Source organism: Oratosquilla oratoria, chromosome 18, assembly GCF_046742065.1.
Source record: "Oratosquilla oratoria isolate Oo_2021 chromosome 18, ASM4674206v1, whole genome shotgun sequence".
NCBI classification, from domain to species: domain Eukaryota; kingdom Metazoa; phylum Arthropoda; class Malacostraca; order Stomatopoda; family Squillidae; genus Oratosquilla; species Oratosquilla oratoria.
The window spans coordinates 55,718,114-55,745,094 of NC_134794.1; the positions used below are offsets into that span (position 1 = coordinate 55,718,114).

At 38.3% G+C, this 26,981-nt stretch overlaps 1 protein-coding gene across 1 annotated transcript in view; it reads right to left on the reverse strand.

The window, feature by feature from the left end:
- The window catches only part of LOC143034876 (mutS protein homolog 5-like), a 43,424-nt gene extending 17,903 nt beyond the window's left edge, over positions 1-25,521 (reverse strand). The window contains exons 1-9 of the mRNA XM_076201220.1: positions 25,481-25,521; positions 25,362-25,377; positions 25,053-25,252; positions 24,274-24,703; positions 24,091-24,159; positions 20,572-20,651; positions 17,712-17,914; positions 6,834-6,981; positions 758-841 (exon numbers count right to left, since the gene is read on the reverse strand). Of these exons, the coding sequence (XP_076057335.1) occupies positions 758-841; positions 6,834-6,981; positions 17,712-17,914; positions 20,572-20,651; positions 24,091-24,159; positions 24,274-24,703; positions 25,053-25,252; positions 25,362-25,377; positions 25,481-25,521 (1,271 nt within the window). The remainder of the gene's footprint in view (positions 1-757; positions 842-6,833; positions 6,982-17,711; positions 17,915-20,571; positions 20,652-24,090; positions 24,160-24,273; positions 24,704-25,052; positions 25,253-25,361; positions 25,378-25,480) is intronic.
- Between the last annotated feature and the right edge of the window lie 1,460 nt (positions 25,522-26,981).

Below are 26,981 nucleotides of genomic sequence, written 5' to 3' on the forward strand. Positions count from 1 at the left end.
CTTTAGTTATCTCCCATGTAAGGGGGAAAAAGCCATTGGTATATGTATATATATTTAGATCTGAATTCATGTACACTAAACTAAATTTTCCCAGTTTGCATTTTGAAAAAATATTCCGAGTTTCTCAAAATCCGTGTGAACGATATTTTGAAGCAGCCCTAAGGGATTTATCCCCATCTTCTCTTTCTCCATGAGGGAACAGAGAGGGGGGGTTGCCAATTAAATAAAGCAGCCTTGCTGTAGATGTGCTGTCTTGCTGAATTGCTTCTGACCCAGGGCAGTGGGCAAAATGCAGGGATGAACAGTCATCCAGGAAGAGCCAGGAAAAGAGGGAGGGAGGGTTGGTGAATGTAATTGGAGTATGTGGGGATGAAATGGATGGGAATGGATTTATGCCTTTGACTTTGGCTACCTCCCTTGTATGGGGGAAAAAAGCCCTTTGTATATGTACATATGAGATAGTTTCATTCTGATACAGGGATGCTTCCTACTAAGTATAAGGTTAACTGCACATTACAAAATATTCCATGGTTTTGAATAAAACATCTTCAATCACATGAAGTGAAAATAATATCATGTTTATTATACAACCCATCAATCAATCCATTTCCCAAAGTCCCCTTTACAGGAGAGTTTCTGCCTGAAAGTAACTAGCTATGGCCACCAGACTGGCGGCTCACAACTCGCTCAATGAAGATATACTGTGTTGTTGCAGGAGTGGGACAAGAATGAGACAGTACATAAAATATCAACTTACATAGCATACACATGAAGTCCTAACACAGAGGTGGAGTTCAAGTTGGTTTCGGCATGTAATTCAATACTGCAATCTGACAAGAACCTGAAAGCAAAAAAAAAAAAAAAATGAATTGCAGGGTGGTGACCTGAATGCGCTTCAACAAATGTGGTTACTACTTGTCTAGTATGTAATTCCTCAGTTGGGTTGGTGCCTGGAAGAACTTGTTCAGATGTAAAATTTGGAAATATACTGTATTTACTTAATTGCAGTATACAGGAAAGGAGCGATGCTCGTTGGGTCCCATCTCTTAAGTCTCCAATTTATCACACCTTGCCTCAAATACATGTACAAGTCCAACTTAGTCTATACCCTTGATTTCCAATTACTGTATTGGCTGAGTAAAGTTGAACTAAATTGGTCAAATATTTTTAAGGTTAGTAAACCAGAGAAGGACAATACCTGAAAATTTTTACTAGCACAGCTCAAAGAAATGTTCACAGAAGGTGAAGGGACAGTAAAGAATGTCAAAGCTTTCCTACACTCCTACACCAAATCACCCTTCAACACTCTCTCAAAAGCCCGGGGGAATTGTATTCCCAAATTTCAAAAATCAAAAGTCCCATGAGTACTGTTTTATTTCCATCGTTCAACATCTAGTTTAATGAAGATCTCATATCATCTAACATTTAGGAATGATCTCTCTCTCCAAGACTTCATTTTTGGGGGCGCATAAATCACTGCAAACCTTCAGCTTTTCATGCCACTATCTTCAAAGCTTTATTGTGATCGTCTCTACCCTGTTCTCTCCATTTGTAACTTTCGTCACATTTAAGTTTTTCTTAACCAGGAACATGACTCCTCCACCTTGTTTCTCCTCTCTATTTTTAATCCAGTGATTATATAATCCATGTCCAACACTGGTACTAGTGAACCCCTTAATTTTGTCTAATCCACAATTCCCATTATGTCTGGTTTTGCTTCTGACAGGTAATTGTTTAGTTCATTTAATCCTGAGATTAATCCATCTATGTTTGTGTGTTTCCCTTATTGTAGTGCACAGGAAAGGAGCAATGCTCATTTTGTCCTGTCTCCTATTGTCTAATTTACTAACAAACCTAGACTCAAATTCATTGTACATGAATTTCAGTCTGAATATATCATAAAACTAGAGAATAGGTGATAGGACCCAACAAGAGTTGCTCCTTTCCTGTACAGTACAAGTTGATAAATACATACACAAACCCACAGTGGTATGGTCCCCAGACAGAGTAAAGGATATAAGCAAGACTGAGAGAACATAAAGGGCAGCAACCAAACTGGTCCCCAGCCTGGCAGATAAACCGTACGAGGAAAAATTCAAAGTACTGACTCTGCCAACTTTGAAAGATTGAAAAACAAGAGGTGATATGATTACAGTGTTCAGGTCACAAATGGGAGTAGACTGCATTGACAGAGGAGATCTCCTAATTAAAGATGGGAAGGCTTTTAGAGGTCATGGAAACAAATTAAAAAAGACCACATGTCTAAAGAATGTGAAGAAATAGTTTTCCATATATATGCATAAATATGTGGAATAGCTAAGATGATATAGCCCAAGCTCAAACAATACATGAGTTCAAGTCTAAATATGATAATTGGAAATCAAGTATTGAAACATGGAACTATTTGTGTATCAGGGTGCAAACAACACTTGGCTTATACATAGCTACAGAAGAGAACTGAAGAAAAACAGTTTTCCACATAGAGTAGTGGACACTTAGAACAAACTGGACAATGAAATAGTATGCGCAAAAACCATTCATGAGTTTAAAAGCAAACTAGACACTGCAAGATACAAAGGCGGGACACCTCAAGCATAGCTCCCCTTCCCACAAAATACAACTACCGGTATATTTACCTAGTTTACCTAGTCGTATTTACCTAGTTGTATTTTGCAGGAAGGGGAGCTATGCTCGTGATGTCCCGCCTTTGTATCTTGCAGTGTCTAGTTTGTTTTTAAACTCATGAATGGTTTTTGCGCATACTATTTCATTGTCCAGTTTGTTCCAAGTGTCCAAAACTCTATGAGGAAAACTGTTTTTCTTCAGTTCTCTTCTATAGCTATGTTTTTTTATTTTCTTTCCATGTCCTCTTGTGTTTCTTTTGTCCCAGTTAAGTAAGTTCTCTCTATCGAGTACCTCTGTGCCTCTCATGATTCTGTAGATGGTCAAAAGGTCACCTCTCTCTCTTCTTTGCTCCAGTGTCAGTAACTCCAGTTTAGCCAATCTCTCCTCGTATGATAGGTTTGCAAGTGCAGGTGCCATTTTTGTAGCTGCTCTTTGGATTCTTTCTATTTTCTTTATATTCTTTTTGGTACTGGGGGACCACAATGTCGCTGCATACTCTAATCTAGGCCTTATCAATGTAACCAATATTTTTTTTATCATGTCTTCGTCCAAGTATGTAAACGCCACTTTTATTGATCTTAGCAAGTTGTAAGTCTCCCCGACAATTTTGTTAATCTGTATATCATAGGACAAGTCGTTCGTGATAATTACTCCCAAATCTTTTTCGGATCCTACTTTCTTTACTTCTTTGGTTCCAATTGTATATTTTCCTGATATTCTGTTTTTGCTTTTTCCAAACTCCATTATGCTACACTTCTTAGTATTAATGTCCACTTCCCATTTCTGACTCCAGTTCCATACCCTATTTAGGTCTTCTTGCAGTGCTTCACAGTCCTCATCAGTTTCTATTTTTCTTAGCAGTTTGGCGTCATCGGCAAAGAAGCTCATGTAGCAGTTCACGTCCTCATCCATGTCATTCATATAGATAGCAAACATTATTGGTGCCAGCACAGATCCTTGCGGTACTCCACTGATCACCTCTTTCCAATCTGAATATTTTTCTCTGAGCACTACTCTCATCTTTCTACCAGTCAGAAAGTCCTCTATCCATTTTAGTAGGTTTCCTTGTATTCCTCCTATGTGTTCCAGTTTTTTTAGTAGTTTTCTGTGTGGTACTTATATGGGAAGGGAGCTGTGCTTGTGGTGACCCGTCTTTGTATCTTTCAGCATCAAGTTTTTTCTTAAAATCTTTAATAGTGTTTGCACACTATGTTATATACCACACAAGAAACTAATAAGAATCATGAGAGGAATGGAAATCCTGGATAGGAATGATTTATTAAAATGGGACAATGGAAAAACAAGAGGACATGAAAAGAAACTCAAAAAGGATAACTATAGAAGATATCTGAAAAAAAATAGCTTCCCACATAGAGTACTGGATACCTGGAATGATTTAGATAAAGAAACAGTGTGTGTTACGTCCATGGACATAAAATTGTGTTATTACCTTCTTTGTGAGAAATCAGAAGGGGAGAAAGTAATTTGAATGTTGTACATCTGCCAAAGTAACGGTATGATCAGTGTACTACTTCCCCCCGTCTCCGGCATTGACCTGGGCGGGTGTGTGGGGGAGAGACGGACAGCGTGTGCGTGGGCAGTAATCATAAAGTTGCCTTCTTTCTAACTACATTGGTTAAGAAGTCACCCAATAGTGGGTTCTACATAGATAGAGAAAAGGACAAGCCATGTATTGTGCCGCCAAGTCATCACTTGTTCATAGTTGTGTCAAATAAGTCAACAGACGCAGGGACCAGAGGAGATACATGAGTTCGTAAGTCAACATAAGTTTTGGTTATTGTAATAATAGTGTATGTGTGTACATAAAGGAGGCAAAGAGGAGAGCAGATGTGAAATGGGGTAGGAGTATGACAGAAAATTTTGAAAGTAATAAAAAGATGTTTTGGAAAGAAATTAAGAGAGGAAGAGGAGGCGAATCAAGTAGGGAAGAAAAGGTAAAAGGTACAGATGGAGAGTTGATAATGGAAGAGATGGCAGTGAGGGGAAGATGGGCAGAATATTTTAGGGAGTTGCTGAATGTGAAGGAGGACAGGGAAGGAAAGATAGCTGCAGTGGGAAATACGAAGAAAATGAGAGTGATGAGTGAGGAGAATGGAGGAGAAATAAGGAAGGATGAGGTGAAGGCAGTTGTAAAGATGATGAAAGCAGGTAAGGCACCTGGTCTGGATGGATGTCATGCAGAATGTCTGAAAAAGGGAGGTTCAGTGATGGTGGACTGGTTGGTGAGATTATTTAATGTTTGCTGGAGAGAGGGTAGAGTGCCAGAGGACTGAAGGGGTGCCTGTATAGTTCCTCTTTACAAAAAGGGGACAAGTGTGAATGTAGTAATTTCAGTATGTGTGTACAAATTTGGGCTATAAGGATTGTATATTTAAAGTCAATATGTGATATGGGAGCTACGGCTCAATTTACTTGTTGTTACTTATGTATTTTGTAGTCTGTACAAATTGAATACAATAAAAACATTCTTTTTAGAATGACCTGCACCCAGCATCAACTAAGTAGAACCTCGTTTCAATCCCTGCGTACCCTATAGTCACTACAGTGTGTGCAAACACTATTCATGATTTTAAGAAAAATCTTGATGCTGAAAGATACAAAGATGGGTCACCACAAGCATAGCTCCCTTCCCGTATAATACAACTAGGTAAATACCTAACAGAACCTTAACAAAAATAAACATGTTATACACTCAAACCTCAATTTAGCAGACCTCAAATTAGTGGACTTTCAATTTAGCAGACAAAAAAAGTGTGTCCAGTAATAACAGTGAAATTCCAGATGAAGTCTGTAAAATGAAAATTTGTCCGATAGGTGTCCGATAGTAACAGTCAAATACCGGACAAAGTCCGTAAAATGAAAATTTGACCAATAGGAACTGATGCACCAGTCAGCCTGCCAGCCCCCAGCCTGGTACCATGGATACAGCTGATGAACCAGCCAGCCCAGTGTGCCCTGTCAGCCCCCACCATGGCACCATGGATACAGCTGATGCACCAGCAAGCCCCGCCAGCTACAAGGCTGGCAGCCCTGGCTGGCAGCACTAATCCAATGGAAATCCTGTACTGTACATATGTAAATAGCAGCAACTATATTTAAGGTAAGAAATGGTTCAATTTCTTCTTTATATGTAATGTACATCATTATACATATGTACTGTGGCTTTTTATTACATATCTAATACATGCGTGCACGCTAAAACCTAACAGACAATTTTCTATGTAACGGACTTATGTCCGGTATCCAGTATTGGTAACAGACAGACCCGATTTTCAAATAACGGACTTTTGCAAATAACAGACAAGGGTTAAGTGTATGTAGGTATAAATCATTTAATTAATACATATTAAAACAAAATGAACATAAATGAAATTATGTTGTTCTGTACAATAATACTAATTATTCAACATCAAGGATATAAACTAAGTTAGAACTGTACATAAATTTGAGTCTAGATATGTTAGAAAATTAGAAAATAGGAGATTGGACCCAATGAGTGTTGCTACGTTCCTGTGTACTACAATTAGGTAAGTATATAAAAAATACTGGATGCTGATAGGTTTTGGAGATGAGTAGCAGTGAATGTGGACAGAAGTGGATGGAGTGACCATGGACAAGGTAAATGGAATAAATAAAAGGATCCTTGTATGCATGAAGAATGTCTGTGGGACAAAGAAGAGAGTGAAAATGATTGGAATGAATGGATGAGTATTGTGAATAGATAAAAGGTTAACATGGCTGACAGGGATGTTCTTCTTTTCTGTTTGGTAAATAACTTTAAGTGGAAGTGAAGTGGTGGGGGGGAGGGGGGTTAAACCAGCTCTGTCAGGCTCTGTCAGGAGCAATGTGTTTCTGCACTGCCTTCAGCCTAAACAGTGTGGTTAGGGACAGGGATGTCTCTTTACAAAGGCGGAGCATGCCGACAGGAGACCTTTTGGTCCATATCTAGGTCGGATACGAAAGTTGATGGGATACAGTGTGTCCTTTCTCCTGGGCACTTCCTTATAAGGGGGAAAGGGCCTTCACTATGTATGTGTACTAAACCACCCACAATAGGTACCTGTAATACACCTGGTCCAGAAGGAAAAGGTGAAAGGGGTAAGTGAGATTTTTAGTTATCTTTGTGGTAAATGATGTAATGAAAAATGTAATGAATTGCATTTGTTGAAAATTGTTAAGTGTCTGACCTAAGCAATGCTCCAAGTGCTCTGGTCATGTTTTTCAAGTTCACATTCACAATTCCCTTTACACGCAATTCCCGCTCATCCTCAGTGAGATTCTCTGGTTCTCCTGGTAGTTTCAGGGACAATATACGGCGACGGCACAAGTCATAATCTGAAATTTATAGTTTTCAAATTAGTTGTATCTTCTTCAGTACTACACAGGTAATATAGCAAGCTACAAAGGTCTAGTTACTTCAGCCTTCCCACTGTCACCATTAATCAATCAATCCATTGCCCATGACCTTCAAGCTACTGGCAACAGTCTAGGGGGGGGGGGGGGTCCACAAGCTCCTCATCCAGAAAAGAGAAGATGGAGAAAAATCCATTTGGGCTGTGTCAAAATATCATTCATACATACTCCCTCAACCCCCCATCCCCCACCAACTCTCTTTCATGCATCACAGCATCATGCATACACAACCATTCTCCATTCACCCCTATTGTCTGTCTTCTCCCTTCCTTCCTCAACAGACATTCCCCTCTTTCTCAATGCCCCTTTAAACCCATCCATCTATCTCATCTTTGGTTGCCCCCTCATGTTCACTCCTTCCACCTCTGCCTTCCACACCTCTTTTGATAATCTTTCTTCACTCATTCTTTCCATTCCATTCTCCTACCTCCCTTTCCACACCTGCTTTCCTCTTCATCTCCTTGATTCTCACTCTATCTAGCTTAGTAACCCCTACCATACTTCTCAGGCATTTAATCACAAACACATTTAAATTCTTCTTCTCATATGTTCCATGTCTCTGCCCCCATACAGTGCTGTCAGCACAATCATCCCTTCATATAATCTCTTCTGAGCATCTATTCCCAAATGTCTATCTCTAATTATATTTTTTAATCACCCAAGGCATTTACCTGCTTCTCTCAAACTACATACTACCTCCACCTCCACTTTCCCGCCACATTCGCACCCAAGTGTCTAAAGCTATCCACTCCTTCCAGTCTCTCTCCCTTAATACTCACTTCCAATTTGCTACCATCCCCTGCCCTTGTACATCTCATCACCTTACTTTTATCCACATTTACCTTCAATTTCCTTCTTTCGCACACCTTCCCAAACTCTATCACTAACTTCCTTAATCCCTTCTATGATCCTGCTACAAGCAGTGTTGTCAGCAAACAACAGCTGTCTTATTTTAATTTTCTTTAACCCTTTCCAATCCCTGACCCATTACCCTTGTGTTTATCTCTCACACCACCCCATCCATGTATAAACTAAACAGCCGTGGTGACATAACACATCCCTGACACACCCCTACCTTTACCTCAAACCACTCACTCTCTCCATTTCTAATTCTAACACAGGCTCTACTACTCTCATGAAGACTCTTGAGTGCCCTTAACAGCTTTCCTCCTATCCCATATATCTGCAATACCTCCCACAGTGCCTTCCTGTGTACAGTCATAAGGCTTTTCCAAAACTATAAAGGTAAAAAAAAAAAGAAAAAAAAAAAATATATATATATATATATATATATATGTATATATAATATATATATATTAAAAAAAAAAAAAAAAAAAAAAAAAAATTGTAATACTTTCTCACATATCTGTCCTAAACCCACACTGTTCTTCACCAATTACTCCCTCTATTCCTCTCAATCAAAACCCTCTTATAAGCATTCCCAGCTACACTCAACAAACTGGTCCCTCTGAAACTACTACACTCACACTTGTCCCCCTTTCCCTTGTCAAGTGGAACTATACAGGAACTCCTCCAGTCCTTAGGCACTCTACCCTCTTTTAGAAAAACATCAAACAACCTAACCAGCCAATACACCATCACTGTACCTCCCTTTTTAAAACACCCATCTAACCCAGATACCTTACCTGCTCTCATCACTTTAAAAACTGCTTTCTCCTCATCTTTCCTTATTTCTCCTCCATTTTCCTCATTCATCACTCATTCTTTTAGCATTTCCCATTGCAACTACCTTTCCCTTAATATCCTCCACCACAATTAGCAACTCCCTAAAATAATCTGCCCATCTTCCTCTTACTGCCATCTCTTCCATTATCATCTCTCCATCTGGACCTTTTACCTTTTCTTCTCTATTTGACATGCCTCCCCTTCCTCTCTTAATTTCCTTCCAAAACATCTTTTTATTACTTGTGCAATTAACACTGCACAATAACATGCAGTCAATACCCCAGTATGGGGTACATTTTGTACCAGTATATGGAAAGCTCACTACCTGGGAATAATAGATACTAATGATAAATGTACAGGGTACAGCAGTCCCTTGTTTTTCTTGGTTTTATTATTTGTGGATTTTTCTAGGGAAAAAAAAAAAATAGTAAGAAATATTTCCAGGGCTTGTATAGTATGGCACCACCATCACCTCATTCCATGTGTATTTACCTAGTTGTATTTACCTAGTTGTATTTTGCGGGAAGGGGAGCTATGCTCGTGATGTCCCGCCTTTGTATCTTGCAGTGTCTAGTTTGTTTTTAAACTCATGAATGGTTTTTGCGCATACTATTTCATTGTCCAGTTTGTTCCAAGTGTCCAAAACTCTATGAGGAAAACTGTTTTTCTTCAGTTCTCTTCTATAGCTATGTTTTTTTATTTTCTTTCCATGTCCTCTTGTGTTTCTTTTGTCCCAGTTAAGTAAGTTCTCTCTATCGAGTACCTCTGTGCCTCTCATGATTCTGTAGATGGTCAAAAGGTCACCTCTCTCTCTTCTTTGCTCCAGTGTCAGTAACTCCAGTTTAGCCAATCTCTCCTCGTATGATAGGTTTGCAAGTGCAGGTGCCATTTTTGTAGCTGCTCTTTGGATTCTTTCTATTTTCTTTATATTCTTTTTGGTACTGGGGGACCACAATGTCGCTGCATACTCTAATCTAGGCCTTATCAATGTAACCAATATTTTTTTTATCATGTCTTCGTCCAAGTATGTAAACGCCACTTTTATTGATCTTAGCAAGTTGTAAGTCTCCCCAACAATTTTGTTAATCTGTATATCATAGGACAAGTCGTTCGTGATAATTACTCCCAAATCTTTTTCGGATCCTACTTTCTTTACTTCTTTGGTTCCAATTGTATATTTTCCTGATATTCTGTTTTTGCTTTTTCCAAACTCCATTATGCTACACTTCTTAGTATTAAAGTCCACTTCCCATTTCTGACTCCAGTTCCATACCCTATTTAGGTCTTCTTGCAGTGCTTCACAGTCCTCATCAGTTTCTATTTTTCTTAGCAGTTTGGCGTCATCGGCAAAGAAGCTCATGTAGCAGTTCACGTCCTCATCCATGTCATTCATATAGATAGCAAACATTATTGGTGCCACACATTATTGGTGTGTCTCTGATCATTTGACGTCACTTCCACCTCACTCCATATGTGTCTTTTGGTCTGTCCAGATGTGCCCTTGTGCTGATACCATCCACTCACACACTCTTGGCATGACTCCCGAATGTAGTTCAGCCTCAACAAAGACAAATATTAATAGAAAAGATGGCAAAGTGTCCAAGAGAGCCAGAAAAGTGTTGACATTAACAGAAAAATAGTGATATTGGACAAACTCTGAAGTAGCATGAGTTTCACAGCACGTATTTACCTAGTTGTATGTTACGGGAAGGGGAGCTATGCTTGTGGTGTCCCATCTTTGTATCTTGCAGCGTCTAGTTTGCTCTTAAATTTGTGTATAGTTTTTGCACACACTATTTTGTCCAATTTGTTCCAGGCATCCACCACTCTGCGTGGAAAGCTGTTTTTTCATATCTCTTCTATAATTGTCCTTTTTTAGTTTTGTCCATTTTGCTGTACATCAGTCTTCCTTTTCTGTATTTTTCATTTCTCTCCATATATATTTCTTCCTTTAGTTCAGCATCTATTAGTATGTGATCACTCTTTCCAAATGGTGTCTTGTTTTCAATTTTATCTACAATTTCAGGTTCTGTTGTAAATATCAAATCCAGTCTCGATGGTTCTTCAGTACTTCGGTATCTGGTATTTTCAGTGACCCATTGTGTTATTGTATGTTCCATGGTCATGTCTAGTAATACATTTTCCCATAGGTCCTCTCCATCCTTCACTGTCATCTCCTCACAACAGATTTCTTTGCTGTTAAAGTCCCCCATAAATATAGTACTAGGTTACCTCCGTCCTTTAGTATCTCGTTTAATGAGTGCCTTCCATCTTCTAACATTTTTGAATGTTCATTCTCTTTCCAAAAGCCCATTTTTGGGGGCACACAAATCACCACAAACTTTCTACTTTTCATGTCTGTCTTTGATTTTTATCGTGATCATTTCTATATTGTTTTTACCCTCAGTAATTTTCATCACATTCAAGTTTTTCTTGGCCAAGAACATGATTCCTCCTCCCTGTTTCTCATTTATGTTTTTAATCCAATAATTGTATAACCCATGTCCAACACTATTAGGTGGTATTGGACCTCTTAATTTTGTCTTCACAATTCCCATTATGTCTGGTTTTTCATCTGACAGGTCATCATCATCATATCTTGTCACACCACAACTGTGTCCATATAAGGGCAGTTTCATTTGCTTCCCTAAGGTCTTGGTTGGAGCAATGGGGACTCAATGGACATTCCCGGAGGACGTGGACCATCATCTGTACTTCGCCACAGGGACATTGGGGGCTATTGGAGTATCCCCACTTGTGTTGATTTTCTCTCGTTTTGCCAACCTTGGCTCTTCCTCTGTTTAAGGTAACCCAGTCCTTCCTGGTTAGGTTTGCTCCTGGGGGCAAGGTCTTGTTTGGGCATGGTATGGCCTCGTTATGGCCCAGATTGTCATATTCCTGCCAACATTCTAGTCTATGGGCCACAGCTTGGGTTGGATCTAGTCCCTCCACCGTCATGAAGCTTTGGCGGGACTTCAGTCTCTGTCCAACCTGAAGGTGACCGTATAGTGGATGCCTGGGATCATTTTGTTGTTTATATTTTTCTATCTTGGTAATTATTTCGCACCGAATGTGGGGAGGTGGAATCCCTGCCAGTCTGTAGATAGTATGTAATGGCGTTGGTTTTAGGGTACCTGTAATTATTCGACACGACCTGTTCAGTTCTGGATCTATTTTGTGTGCATGGCATGACCTGGCCCATACTGGTGCGCAATATTCTGCAGTGGAATAACACAGTGCCAAAGCTGTTTGTCGCAGGGTGTTTGGGTCTGTTCCCCAGCTGGTGGTGGCAAGTTTGCTGAGGAGGTTGTTTCTGGTTGAGATTTTTCCAATCAACTTGTTGATATGCTCTTTGTAAGAGAGAGTCCTGTCGAGAGTAACACCTAAATAGACAGGGTGTGGGTGGTGTGCCAGATCAGTGTTGTTCCATCTGATTCGTAGCTCTCTCTTGGCTTGGTGATTTTTAAGGTGGAATGCACACACCTGTGTTTTGTTTGCGTTCGCATTGAGATGCCACTTTTTGTAGTACGTGGAGAGTGTGGTTAGGGCCTCTGATAGTCGGTCTTCGATGGTGTTGAAGGAATCAGACTGAGTGGCAATGCACAGATCATCTGCATAGATGTACCTATGGATATTCTGATACTGTGACTGGTCATAGGTATAAATGTTGAACAGTGTTGGAGCCAACACAGATCCTTGTGGGAGTCCGTTCTTCTGACAGGTAATCATTTAGTTCATTCAATCCTGAGATTAATCTGTCAGTGTTAGTATAGGCCACTTTTTTTCTTTCTCCATCTTGTTTTCTCTTTTTGTTTTGACCACTCTGATGTACCTCCCATACAACTCCTTGCTTTCAATCTCTGTTCTCTTCATGTTTTTTCCATAGCCTCACCTTTTAGTATTTTCTCTTTTTCTATTTTCTCAACACTCATTTCTCCTTGCTTGCTTTTTCAAATGTCTTCTACTACCATTTGCAATCTCAGTTTTATCTTTAGTGGTCAATTTCTTTCCTTAGAATAATGTCCCATTCTATATACTTCTTTTATATCTTTCTCTACTTCCAGGGCATCACCTTTTATTTTTTAGAATTGATAATGCTGTTTCTTTTTCTGCTTCTCCTCTCATGTACCTCACCAGACCATGTTTTTTCCTTAGTTATAACACAATATATTTTTTTCTATCCACTGTATCTCTAACCCAATTTGCCTTTTCTTTAATTACTTGAATGATTGTATCTTTTGCATTTTCCTGCATCTGTTGTTGTACTATTTCTTTAAAGGCAATTTCTTCATTTCCTTTGTTTTCATTCCATTTCTTAATTTTGTGTATACTTTCCTCACCTAAGTTTTCTTCAATTCTTTCAATCATTACTTGTCAATACTTGATATAATGTCATAGGACAAAATGTCGCAATGGGATGTAATGACAGTGGAGGACAAAAGATCACGATGGGAAGTAATGATAGTGGAGAACAAAATATCACGATAGGATGTAATGATAATGGAGGAGAAAATATCACGGTAGGATATAATGTCAGTGAAGGCCAAAATATAATTTTAGGAAGGGATACCGGACAGAATGTCAATGAAGGCCAAAATATTATGATAGGATGTAATGTTGCTAGAGGACGAAATGTCACATTAGGATGTAAGGTCATAGGACAAAATGTCACAATGGGATGTAATGACAGTGGAGGACAAAAGATCACGATGGTAAATAATGATAGTGGAGAACAAAATATCACGATAGGATGTAATGATAATGGAGGAGAAAATATCACGGTAGGATATAATGTCAGTGAAGGCCAAAATATAATTTTAGGAAGGGATACCGGACAGAATGTCAATGAAGGCCTAAATATCAGGATAGGATGTAAGGACAGTGGAAGACAAAAGATCACGATGGGAAGTAATTATAGTGGAGGAAAAAATATTACGGTAGGATATAATGTAACTGGAGGACAAAATGTAATTTTAGAAAGGGATGCCGGACATAATGTCACTGGACGACGGGAGGGCGGCGTGAATCACGGTGACGTAGGGGGACAAAATGTACAAAATAGATCGGATGACCGTGATCGACCAGATGTCCAGGATGGGGGAAATGTTAATTTTGATAGGAGAAATGTTAATGAGGCATTGAATGTCAATGAAGGACCAAATAATAATAATATAGAGCAATGCATAAATAAAAAACAAAATGATAATATAAGACATGATATTGAAACTCAAAATGTGTCAAAAAGAAATAATCACGAGTTTCTTAAAACCATGTACTTTAATGCTCGTAGTATTAGGAACAAGTTTCAAGAAATACAGGCGTATGTCAAAAGCGAAAATCTCGATATGATAGGAATAACTGAGACATGGTTAAATGGTACAGAGTTCGAAGCTGAATTTAATATTGCGGGATTTAAACACTTTCATCAGGATAGAAACCATAAGAAAGGTGGGGGTGTTCTATTGTACGTTAAAAACAATGTTCATGCTTGTGTTTTAAAGAAAGCGAAACAGGATGCATATGACAGTTTGTGGGTTGAGTTAACCCAAACAAATGGACAAAAAATGAATATAGGTGTAATATATAGGCCAAAGACATTATCATTAGCAGACGACAAACTGTTATTTCAAGAACTGTCTAGTTTCTGCAACCGGGATTTATTGATAATGGGTGATTTCAATTTTACTGGCATTGATTGGATGACCCTTGAACATGGCCATATAGGTAGTCGCTTGATTGATTTTCTTGGTGACAATTACTTAATTCAGCATGTAAAAGAGCCCACAAGATATGGAAACTTACTCAATCTTTTGATCACTAGCCACGAAAGCATGGTAACTGATGTAGAAGTCGGTGAATCTGTTGCAAATAGCGATCACAACTTAGATTCAAACTCCTAAACAATTTTAGAATGGATACTTGTGCTTCTAAAATACCCGATTTCAGTAAAGCTCAGTTCATAGGACTACGTCAGGAGCTTCAGCTTACAGATTGGGAGGCAAAATTAAACGAAAGGCCTGTAGATCAGATGTGGGAAATATTTCAAAATACGCTCACTAAGATGATTCAAACTTACATTCCTTTTAAGGACAGACGTCCCCCAAATCCGGCTCGCCCGAAGTGGCTCGACAAAGAAACTGAAAAAAGTATTGCTAAAAAGAGACAGGCTTATAAGAAATATAAGTGCTCGGGTGCACCTAATGACTATGAAAGTTATGTTTCAATACAGAGAGATTTAAAAAAGACAATAAGAAAAAGAAAACGACAATACGAAATGAACATCGCTGATAAATCCAAAGAGAATCCCAAAGAATTCTATAGTTACATTAGAGATAAAAAGGTTGTTAGGAATCACATTGGTCCACTATTATCTGCTGACGGTCAACTTGAATATTCAAATAAAGGAATGTGTAATATCTTAAACAATTATTTTAGCTCGGTATTCGTAAACGAAACACCTCAAAGTGAATTCCAAACTGAAACCTGTAAAAAGTCTGGGGTAAACTTACTCACTACGGTAAATATAACAAAAGAAAAAATTAAAAGGTGTATAGACAAACTCAAAGTTAATAAAACACCAGGGCCTGACGGTTGGCATCCAAGAATCTTAAAGGAAATGAAAAATGAGATTGTTGTTCCATTAGAAATTATTTTCAAGAAATCCATCATATCCGGAGATGTCCCAAGAGAATGGAAGCTAGCTAACGTTACTCCCATATTCAAAAAAGGTGACAAAAAGAAACCAAATAACTATAGGCCTATAAGTTTGACTTCAATCGTAGGAAAAATAATGGAAACTATCATCAGAGATGCTATCGAATATCATTTAGAAAGTAACCGTTTGATAAATGATAGCCAGCATGGTTTCAGACGGAAACGTTCTTGCGTGACTAACTTACTCGAATTCTACAACGCAGTTATCTCGAATTATGACAAAAGAAACAATATAGATTTAATATATCTAGACTTTGCAAAAGCTTTTGATACCGTCCCACACGAAAGACTACTTACTAAATTAGCTTTGCATGGAATAAGTGGTAGCCTATTAGTTTGGACTAGTAATTGGTTGAAAGGTCGAAAACAGAGAGTTGTTTTAAATGGAAAAACTTCTGGATGGAAAAATGTTGCAAGTGGAGTTCCTCAGGGTTCCGTTCTTGGGCCACTTCTATTCATAGTATATATAAATGATATAGACCATGGACTAAAATCTACTGTTTCCAAATTTGCTGATGATACAAAACTGTGCGGAGTGGCAAATGATCACCCAAACCAATTAGATATTCAAGAAGATTTAGATAAATTACAGCAATGGTCTGAAAAGTGGCTAATGAAATTTAACACAAGTAAATGCAAGGTAATGCACATAGGTAAAAATAACAGTAAGTACAATTACAAGTTATTTGGAAATTCGTTAACAAAAGTGGATAGTGAAAAAGATCTCGGCGTAATTATCAGTATCGACCTCAAATCATCCAAGCAGTGTATTTCAGCCTCTGAGAAAGCAAATAAGATTTGGGATTGATTGCGCGATCTTTTGATTTCAAAAGTCCATCACTCATTAACAAGCTGTATAAATCGTTAGTTCATCCACATTTAGAATATGCTGTTTCCGTATGGTCACCGAATCTCATTAAAGACATTGACAGACTGGAAAAAATACAATGGCGAGCCACAAAACTGATTCCAAATATAAAAAATAAATCATACGAAAATCGACTTAAGCACATGAATCTGTTTTCCCTAAAAAAGCGTAGACTCAGAGGTGACTTGATACAGGTCTTTAAGATTTTAAAGGGAATTGACAACATCAAAAGTGACCAAATTTTCACATTGAATGAGAATCAGACAAGAAACAATGGTCTCAAACTGTCCGGAAATAGATTCAATTTGGAAGTAGGTAGAAACAACTTTGCCAACCGTGTAGTTAATGAATGGAATAAACTTCCTGCACAGGTAGTGCAATGTAGTTCAGTTCGAAGCTTTAAGAATCATTTAGATAAATACTTAAGTAAGATGCTGTAATGATTATGATTTATGTTATATTTTTTGTTTTTGTTTTGTTATAATTTGTCTGTCTGATTTTCATTTATTATTAGTTATATGTCAATTTATTATCATTTACTATTTACCTGTTTGTTTATTATTTTAACTATACCTATGCATTTATTTATGTATTTTATTTGTTATTTACATTATTATAGTTTTTATTTATTATTATTATTATTATTATTATTTTTTTTTTTTTTGCATCCGACCTAGATATGGATCAAAAGGTCTCCTGTCGGCATGCTCCGCCTTTGTAATCCTTTGTATTTACCTTTTTTTTTATTCTCACTATTGGTATTATCAGTAATCTTCATTTTTTTTTATTTTCATATTTAACTACTTCTATATAATTTTCTATGATCTTAAGTTCATTCCTAAGTTCAGAGTTTGATTTCTTCAGATCGGATATCCCGTTGCTAGTTTAAGTTACACATTCCATTAATTCTACAATCTCCTTTCTTAGTTCAATGACTTTGTTCACCCACCATTTTCTATTATTACTCATTCCCCTTTCATATTTCTTTTTTCGTACTTACTAAAACTGGAAAAGGAGTCTTCATTATACAGTTTAAATCTTGCTGGTGTTTCAAGTCCTCTGTTTACACTGTACTTCAGTGTTGCACCCCTTGATGGCTCTGCTTTCAAGTTGACATTCGTCTCAAAATCATCATTTTTATTTTCCTGCATTTTCTTTTATCAAATCAAATTATTACTGCAGAGAACATTTTGGGTAACCACAATTGCTCCCCCTCCCATTCAATACAAACTAGGCTTCCTGTTTTCCTTGCACTATAAAGAATCTTCATCTTCTTCGGCAGCCGACAGAGCTCAAATGAGATGTTGACAGTTTGAAAGTTTGTGTATGTAATATGTATGTATATTTATATACATATACACAGTAATCACTACAATATTCTTACTAAAATCTGCCACAGGCAAAATTCTCAGTTTGCACCCGCCATACTCTGACTCAGAGTTCATGGCATCATGCAAATGAAACTGACGTCTTCTTGATGACTGAATTATCATATTGTCAAGTTCTTCTGGATTAGCCTGAAGACCACAAAGATCACGTACCACAGTGTGAAGGCATTCATTTTGCCTTCCATCAAGAAGAAGCCATCTGTAAAGATAAATGTAGGACAATAATTATATTATGCAGGTGTACTGCCCCAGTTTTGAAGATCAATTAATCTGAGTATATGCCAAAAGGCTTCTTCCCCTTTATGAAGAAGGTGGCCAGCCAAAACATACACCTAACCTGATCCATCCCACACCCATTTGCTTCCCTCCCATCTTAGCTCCTTGTGAATGAAGAGCCATCCCTACCCACTACCCAAGTCAGAGGCAATAAAGTACAACACAGCACTTCCACAGTAGATCCCAACACCTAAATCTGGTTTATCCCATTTACTTCATTTATATGACAACCCTTCTTCCTCATCACCTCATGTGTAGGAGAAGACAAGGAGAACGCCCTCTGGGCTATGTCAATTCACTGTACACTCACAATCATTCTTAACTCAAACATACTTCTTGCCTTCTTCCTTCTCTACTCAACAGACATTCCCCTTTTACCCAAGTCCCCTTCACCCCCTTCCATCCATCTCATTCTCTGTCTTCCCCTAAGTTCACTTCATCCACCTCTGCCTTCCACATTCTTTAAGCTAGTTTTTTTTTTCAATCACTCTTTCCATGTGCCATAACCATCCTAGTATTCTTTCATCAGCCTTATTTGCCAGCTCCCTTTCCACCCCTGATCTCCTCTTCACCTCACCTGGTCAATTAATAAGTATAAAAATAAGACACAATTTACCTTTTGGGGCAATTATGTTTCATCTATCAAATTGGGCACTGGGGTATTGACTGTAATCATTGGAGTCAACATTTTGGGGACCTTTGTGATACCCCTATGGACCAGAGACAGGCAACATTACTTATATTATCCAAGACAAATCTACACTCAAAGATAAAATCTGGGCTACTTTTAAACTTTCACTATCCCTAATTTATGCTGTTCATCTTGAATCCATCCTGTACTATTCCAAATATACCACCTCTTCTTTTTCTTGTATTCCTGTAAGTGACCTCAGTTCAGATCCTAGGGGTGATCAGAAAAAATGGGAACTGACAATAAGATTTCACGGTCCACAACGTTTGCACCCCACCAGGCCCACCTATTCAGACAAAACACATACACACACCCATGCAGAGAAGAGAGAGGAGATTTGATAACTATTTACAGAATCATGAAGGGCATAGAAATTGTTGATAGAGAGGATCTAATAAAATGGGATGAAAGAAATACAAGAGGACACGGAAAGAAAATCAAGAAAGACAGCTATAGAAGAGATCTGAAAAAGAACAGCTTTCCTCACAGAGTAATAGACATTTGGAACAAGTTAGATGAGAAAGTGGTGTGTGCAAAAACAATACATGAATTTAAAAATAGTTTAGATAAAATGAGATATAAAGACGGGACACCACAAGCATAGCTCCCCTTCCCGTAAAATACAACTAGGTAAATACACACACAAAGGGCAGCAAACAAACTGGTTTCCAGCCTGGCAGATAAACCATGTGAGGAGAGACTAAAAGCACTAGGTCTACCAACTTTGAAAGATTGAAGAGAAAGAGGAGATATGATTACAGTATTCAGGTTGCTAAAGGAAACAGATTGCAAGCTTGTTCCCTTGGATTCCTATATGTGAGGGAAGCCAACAAAACTTGATTATTACTTTCTTCCTGTTGACCAGAAGAACTAGCCAGTCTTGAATTTCAGACAATAGAGTTTTCCAAAAAATGTCCCTTAGAAATATTAGTATACTCATACAACCTGTATGAATCACAACTTCTTATTGGCAGGACTGTTAAGAATATAAATTAGGGCATTAAGAACTGTCAGCAGTTCTGAGAGAAAGTGGAATGTTTAAAATATAATTTCTTTTTGATAAGAGGACTGGAGGGTTATCACTGAGCAGCCTACACCTTCTGTAGTTCTTGACCCGTCCATAAAAATACTTACTGCATCATTTTGCCGACTGATATGTTCTAAAAATTTACCTTTTAATTCAGTTGCTCAGTGAGTCTTCTTGGCATTCCAAATAGGGCAAATATTGACCACAGGTTTACACCAAGGAGGAAATTTTCCTTAACAAAAGGAGGAATCAAACCTACCTCTTTAGAACTATTTATGTCTAATTTCCAATGGTTTTGATCATTTAGGTTGTGTTATAAGTGTGTATATATATAAATATATATATATATATATATATATATATAAGTATATACTTACATATATGTATATGTTTTTTATATATATCTATTTGTATATATATTAATATATTTTATACATATGTGTGTATATATACATATATACCATCAGCACCAAAGGTACTGGTGTAGTGCCTTTTTCTCCTGTCACACTCAAAAAAATTATTTAGGTCAAAACCAGACATTAAAAGAGCACCAACAAATAATCAGTCTGGCATTTAACTCCAATCACCCTTAGATGCAACCACTACACCAAGGACATAGAGCACCTTATATTGCACTATCCTACATCCACCCCTTTCTGAAAGCAACAAAATTTCTTCACTGAACAAATTATGAGCTAATTCTGTGGTCATGACCAGTTTCCTACAGGTTGTGTCTCTCCTACAAGAGAGAACTGGAGCAACAGTTTGATTAATTGATCACTGTAGTTTCATGCATATCTATATATGAAAAACACTGATATTATGATGCTATTCTAATCACCTTTATCTTTTTTTAACTTACCTTGGCCTTATCTCTCTGAACAGACTTTTCAGTACATGGAAATCTGGAGAATGCTCAGTTCTGTCTTCTATAATATAAACCTACAAAATTCAGAACCGTTAGTCACTGAGTTGAAGTAGACTGCAATAAAAGAATATATTATTAATATAACACACACATATAAAGGAAAAAGGAGCATGGATCAATTCAGTCATTAATAAACAACAACAAAAATATGAAGAATGGCAGAAAAAAAAAAATGATAATCATAGGTAGAGTGGACAGGGGAGCACAGTGGAGAGTTTCAGATGTATGGCGAGAAGATAGTGAAGAAAATGACTTAGGAGTAATCATCACAAAGGACTTGTCCCCTGATAAACAAAATTGTCAGAGAAACTTACAACTTGCTGAGGTCAATTAAAGTGCCATTTACTTACTTGGTCAAAGAAATGGTAAAGAAAATATTAGTCATATTGATAAAACCAAGGCTGGAGTACACAGCAGCACTACGGTCACCCAGTACCGAAAAGAATATAAGAAAAATTCAAAGAATCCAAAAAGCAAGTACAAAGATATTTTCATACTTTGCCTTTATTTCATCCTGGTGAAAGAGGAAATATTCTATATAAATGGTAAATAGGCACATGGAGCATGAATTGATAGGATTATCTTGGTCACATCAGGACAGTTGACCAAAACCATGCCAGGTCCATGACAAGGAACAACAAAGAAGTACTCCCATAGTGTTAGTGTAAAAGTGAAGGAAAAATTGTTGAAGCTGACAGACATCTTGAGTACACTGAAAAGAATGAACACCAATCCTTCTGGGATGCGCCTCCGCATCAATGTGAAAGTAATGGACAGGTTTTGAAGATGGGAACAGGGAGACAGTTCTCTCTGTTGTCCCCTCTCACAAGACAACAATCAGAAATAAAGGCTAATCCCAATGCTAAATAAAATCATCCAGACATCCAGAAAAGACTGATAACAGATTAGAATTCTTTTATTATAACCCTTTGGTTACAATAAAATGGGTTTCTATTGATTTTTTCATCCAAAACTTGGAATTTAAGAGGCAAAGGTAAGAAGTTTAAATGTATTTAAGATGAAGTGTCAGAGAAATGGTAAGGGTTACAAGATTGGATAGAGTGAGAATTGAGGAGGTGAGGAGTAGAGCAAGGGTGGATGGAGCTGGAGGATAGAGCTAATGAAAGATTATTGGGATGGTTTGGGCATGTGAAAAGAATGAATGAAGGATTAAAAAGAGTTGTGGAAAACTGAGATGGATGGAGTAAACTTGAGGGGATGACCAAAAATGAGATGGGTGGATAAGGTGTAGGGGGCTTTGAGCAAGAGGGGAATGTCTGTTGAGCAGGGAAAGGAGAATGGCTGTGTATGGATTATATTTTGATGCAGCATGAAGGGATTTCTTCCCATCTTCTCTATTTTCCCCTATGAGGGGACGAGGAGGGAGGGTTGCCATATAAGTGAAAGGGGCCGAATGTGGATTAGAGAAGTATATTATATCTGCACTTTTTAAAAATCTGCATTGGCATTGTAAGCAACATCTGTATCCACTTTGGTAACACAAGTAACATCCACATCCAGTTTGAAAATGAGGATATGAGGGTATTACTCAGTACAGTGTTCAAAATTCAAATATATACATATATATATATATATATATATATATATATATATATATATATATATATATATATATATAGATGTATATCAATAATTATACACTATTGGTAATTTGGTATTCTGAAATTCTGAAAGATAATATAGTCTGTATAGATGATGGTATTCACCATTATATAATTGGAATTCTAAATAAAATAATGAAAATAAGTGTCGTATAGCATTCATTAATGTGATTTTTCTTTTTTCAAAATAGCACAACAGTTGGAGTCATGGCTCTCCCTTCTACACAATCTTATCTTCGTCTATTGGTTCATTTCCTACCCTAGCATTAAGCTCTCCCAATACCACTACAATGACATTTCTCCCTAAACCCTCTATGCCTCATTTAAATCTATCCAAAAAGCCTCCCTTTTCTCTACACTCTTCTCACTGCCAGGCCCATATTCACATACAAAATCCCACATCTCCCTTCCCAGTTTCATCTTCATCCACATTAACCTTGCAGAAACCTCCTTCTATTTCACCACACATTTACCTATCTCTTCACTTACTAGTATAACCATCACTTCTCTCCCTCATTCTCTCCTCACTCTTGACACACTCCCAAACTTAAACTTGCCCCTCCCTTTCAACTTAGTTTCACTGAGTGCCAACACATCTATCTTCTTACAAACATACTGCCTATCTCTTCCCTTTTACTCTCATCTACACCACATCCACACACATTAAAAGACCCAAACCTTAGGGTTCTGGTTGGAAAGCTCCTCCCAGACCCTCTTATGCCTTTGCTTTTTTTAGGAATGATCCCTTTGGGGCTACAGAGAGTAGGATGCCTAATCCTATTCCATCCCATTTTTGTTGCCTTTTATGATTCAAATAGGAACACTCAGTGGCAGTATTCTTCTCCCCACCACATGGTTTGGCAAAAAAAAAAAATGAACATTAAGAGATGTGGTACCGGACAGTATTAAGAGTGGGGGAAGTATAACAGAAGGAATGGATGCAAAGAAGAGATTGTATGTAGGGGTGATTGTGCTGACGGCATTGTGTGGGGTAGACTTGGAATCTAAGAGAACCAAAGTGGAAAAGTTTAAATGTGTTTGAGATGAAGTGTGTGAGAAGTATAGTAAGGGTTAGAGCAAGAAACACGGAGATGAGGAGGAGAGTGGGAGTGGAAAGGAGATGGCAGATAGGGCTGATGAAAGATTATTGGGATGGTTTGGACACATGGAAAGATTGAGTGATGAAAGATTAGTAAAAGAGGTGTGGAAGGTGCAGGTAGAGGAAGTGAACTTGAAGGGATGACCAAGGATGAGATGGATGGATGTGAAGGGGATGTTGAGCAAGAGGGAAATGTCTGTTGAGGAAGGAAGAGAGAAGGCAGGAGATAGGGATGAGTGGAAAATGACTGTGTATGGATGATACTGTTATGTAAGGAAGGGAGGGATGGGGGATAGGAGGTGCTTATGTGTGACGCAGCCCAAAGGGATTTCTCCCTGTCTCTTCTATTTCTCCATGAGGGAATGGAGAGGGAGGTCACTGATTAAGTGAAGCAGCCTTGCTGTGGATGTGCTGTGTCTTGCTGCATTGCATTTGACACAAGGCAGTTGGCGAATGCAGAAATGACCCATCATCCATGAGGACCTGCGATGGGAGGGGTGGAAAGGGTGGTGAAGGGGAGCAAAGTGGGTGGGAATAGGTACATGCATCTGAATTAGCTACCTCCCTTATAAGGGGGGAAAAAGCTCTTAGTATACAGAATAGATAGATAGGGAGTGAGTGCATGCCTTGACTGGCTACCTCCCATATAAGGAAGAATTCCTTGGTTTATAGACAGATTACCCTGTCAAGAGAATAAATTTGTGAAAACAAAGTAATGCCATCAAATTTTACCTGTGCTGTCTGGATATCATAAAATGCTGCACCAAGCTTCTTTTGACCCCAGTGCACACTCAAAATAACCTGAAAAATATATATATTTAAGATGTATAATCTTTATTCTTCAAAGGTGCAAGAATTGTTTTACATCCTCCATGACCCCATTACCTATATACTTCAGTTTCAAGAGAAGCTAACCATTGTATCTGCTTCTTCCGACTTGGTCCAAGTCTGATTGTCCATTTCTTCCCCATCAATACTTTGATCCTCCACAATGATATCTTTCCTTTCAGAACTTCTAACAAGGTTCTTATCTGATGAACTGCTCTCAGATATATCGTGTATCTTCCTTACCACGGAATTATTTCTAGATTGATTTTGTGTTCTAAGAATTCTAGCACTGTCTGTAGAACTTGTACTTTGATGTTCCAATCTTGGAAACTTGGCTTGCCTGTTATTATCTATAGTGGTGGAACTGGTGTTCAAAAGTTTGTGAGCTGAATGGGGAGTCATCAATGTATTTCTGCTGAATATAGAATGCATGCCATGGGCAATGGTAGAATCTGTCCCAGGAGTGGAGAATAAAGAGGTGCTTTGTACTCTCAGCTCAGGTCCAGGGGTTTCAGTGCTGAACAAAGAGTAAATTCTATATTAGATATGCTGGATATGGGAAAAAAAATTATTTTTATTCAGTGTATAGAGAAGAAAATATTATTAATTCTATTTCACTTCTACCTGCTACCTTCTCATGGTTTCAATCAATCTATTGACCCAGAAATCTCTTGCAGGAGCCCCAAAGCTCCCATATAACTGGCAGCATCCAGTGATTGATTGATTTGAGGTTTATGGTGCTGCAACATCTGGGTTATATGACACTGCTAACATATTTTCTAAAAGTGACCTACCAAGAACACCTACTGTACCTGTGCCCTACATGACACATATACAAGAACTAAGCAGTGAGACAGACAACATACATATCTTTGCGGGTAGTCCAGGAAGTAGCTGTCACATCACTTGATGAAACCAGTGCAAGGTACTTAGCCAACTGCCCTTCTGGTCCCCCTTGAATTTCAACAATGTTCTGTAGAGGTGTTAAGGCTGCTGAGCACTGGTTTCCTGCACTATCCAGTTTCTGATAGCTTGGAAAATTCATCTTGCCAAATAACAATGAAATCTGAAAATGAAAAGATTCAGATTGAGACCCATCACATTGCAACATATAAATAAAGATACAAAACACAAGTTCCAATAATACCTAATTACTACTGGCTACTGCCTCATACCTGGGTTGCCTGATCACTAAGGGTGAAGGTAACAGCTTTGCATTCCCAGCACTCAGCTTAAGCTCACTTCTGTGAACACTACAAGCTTTTTTTCTTCAACCAAATCTGCAATTCCTTACCCTATGTACTCAAGCAGCCTGGATAACCAGTTGTGCCCCATGATTCCTGGGAATAAAACCATGGCCCTCATCCTCATCTGGTGGAAGGGTACCTTTGAATGAAACCTTTATCTCCTCTATATTTTTTCACTCCAGTCTCACCCTATTTATCTTCTTCCCGTTTCTTCTTGGGAACCCATGGGCAACATAATGTGCAGGTGTGGAGAGGGGAAGGGTTGAGGATAGGATTTGGACAAGGAATAGGTTTAGGATAAGGGTGGGACCAGAATTAGGGTCAGGATTGGAATTAGTACTGAGGAGGAGGAGGAAGTGATAGGTGATACTATTTTGTATCAAGGATGGGACTACTGATTACAAAAGATGTGACATTATTCCACTCTTGGATGCAGTGGGAGAAGAACGAGCACTTAAATATGTTGGTGCTTGTTTGGTATGTGTAGTTGTAATGCCCACATGTTCTATATTCCTTTCTATTATTATTCAAGATTACTGGATAGGATGCCCTGTAAGAAGCTGGAAGATGAGCTGGTAGAAAGAGGGGTAGAAGATGAGTGATATATTATGGTTTAAATGATTGTGGAGGTGTGTATCCGGGAGATAGATCGAGTCTATGTCCGGAGCAAAACAAACAGTGTATCCGGGAGATAGATCGAGTCTATGTCCGGAGCAAAACAAACAGTGCTTAAAACCGCAGCACTTGCCCTGTGCTACAGTGTAGCAGAATATGGGGCACCAGTGTGGGCTCAGAGTGCACACACAAATAAAATTGACAATAAACTCCATGCAACCATGCGGATAATATCAGGGGCCATTAAACCAACACCACTCATTTGGCCTTCAACGATGAGTGGCATAGCACCACCAAATATACGACGCGAGGATGCCATACAAAAACAACACCAACGCATAGACAACCTTCCAGCAGATATACCCCTCAAACAAATAATGGAGGAGGCCCCAATAATAACGAGGCTAAAATCAAGAAAACCTTTCTTTAAAACAAAAAACGAAAATTTCAACCTAAAAGAAGCCTGGCGAGAAGAATGGACAAGGAAACTACCCACTGGGGGAAACTTAGTAACAGACCCAACCGAATTACTACCTGGATTTTCCAACCTAACCAGAAGAGAATGGACACAAGCCAACAGGCTGATATCACAACAAGGCAAAACAGCCGTTAACCTGCATCGCTGGGGCTACAAAGACTCCCCAATGTGCCCATCTTGTCATAATTCACCCCAAGATACAGACCATCTCGTACTGCACTGCCCAATCACAGCAGTGCTAGGGGGTTACCAGACTATCTATGAAGCAAATCAAACATTCATAGACTGGCTAGCAAATACAAAGTTGGAGGTGTAAGAAAGCCATACGATACTACTATGGTTTAAATGTTTATAAACAACACAGCTGGCAAGTAAGTAAGTTGCATAAGTTCGCTCTCTGCTGTGTGTTTATAAACAATGGCCAGGGGCCCAATTCCATTGCAGATTTAAGAATT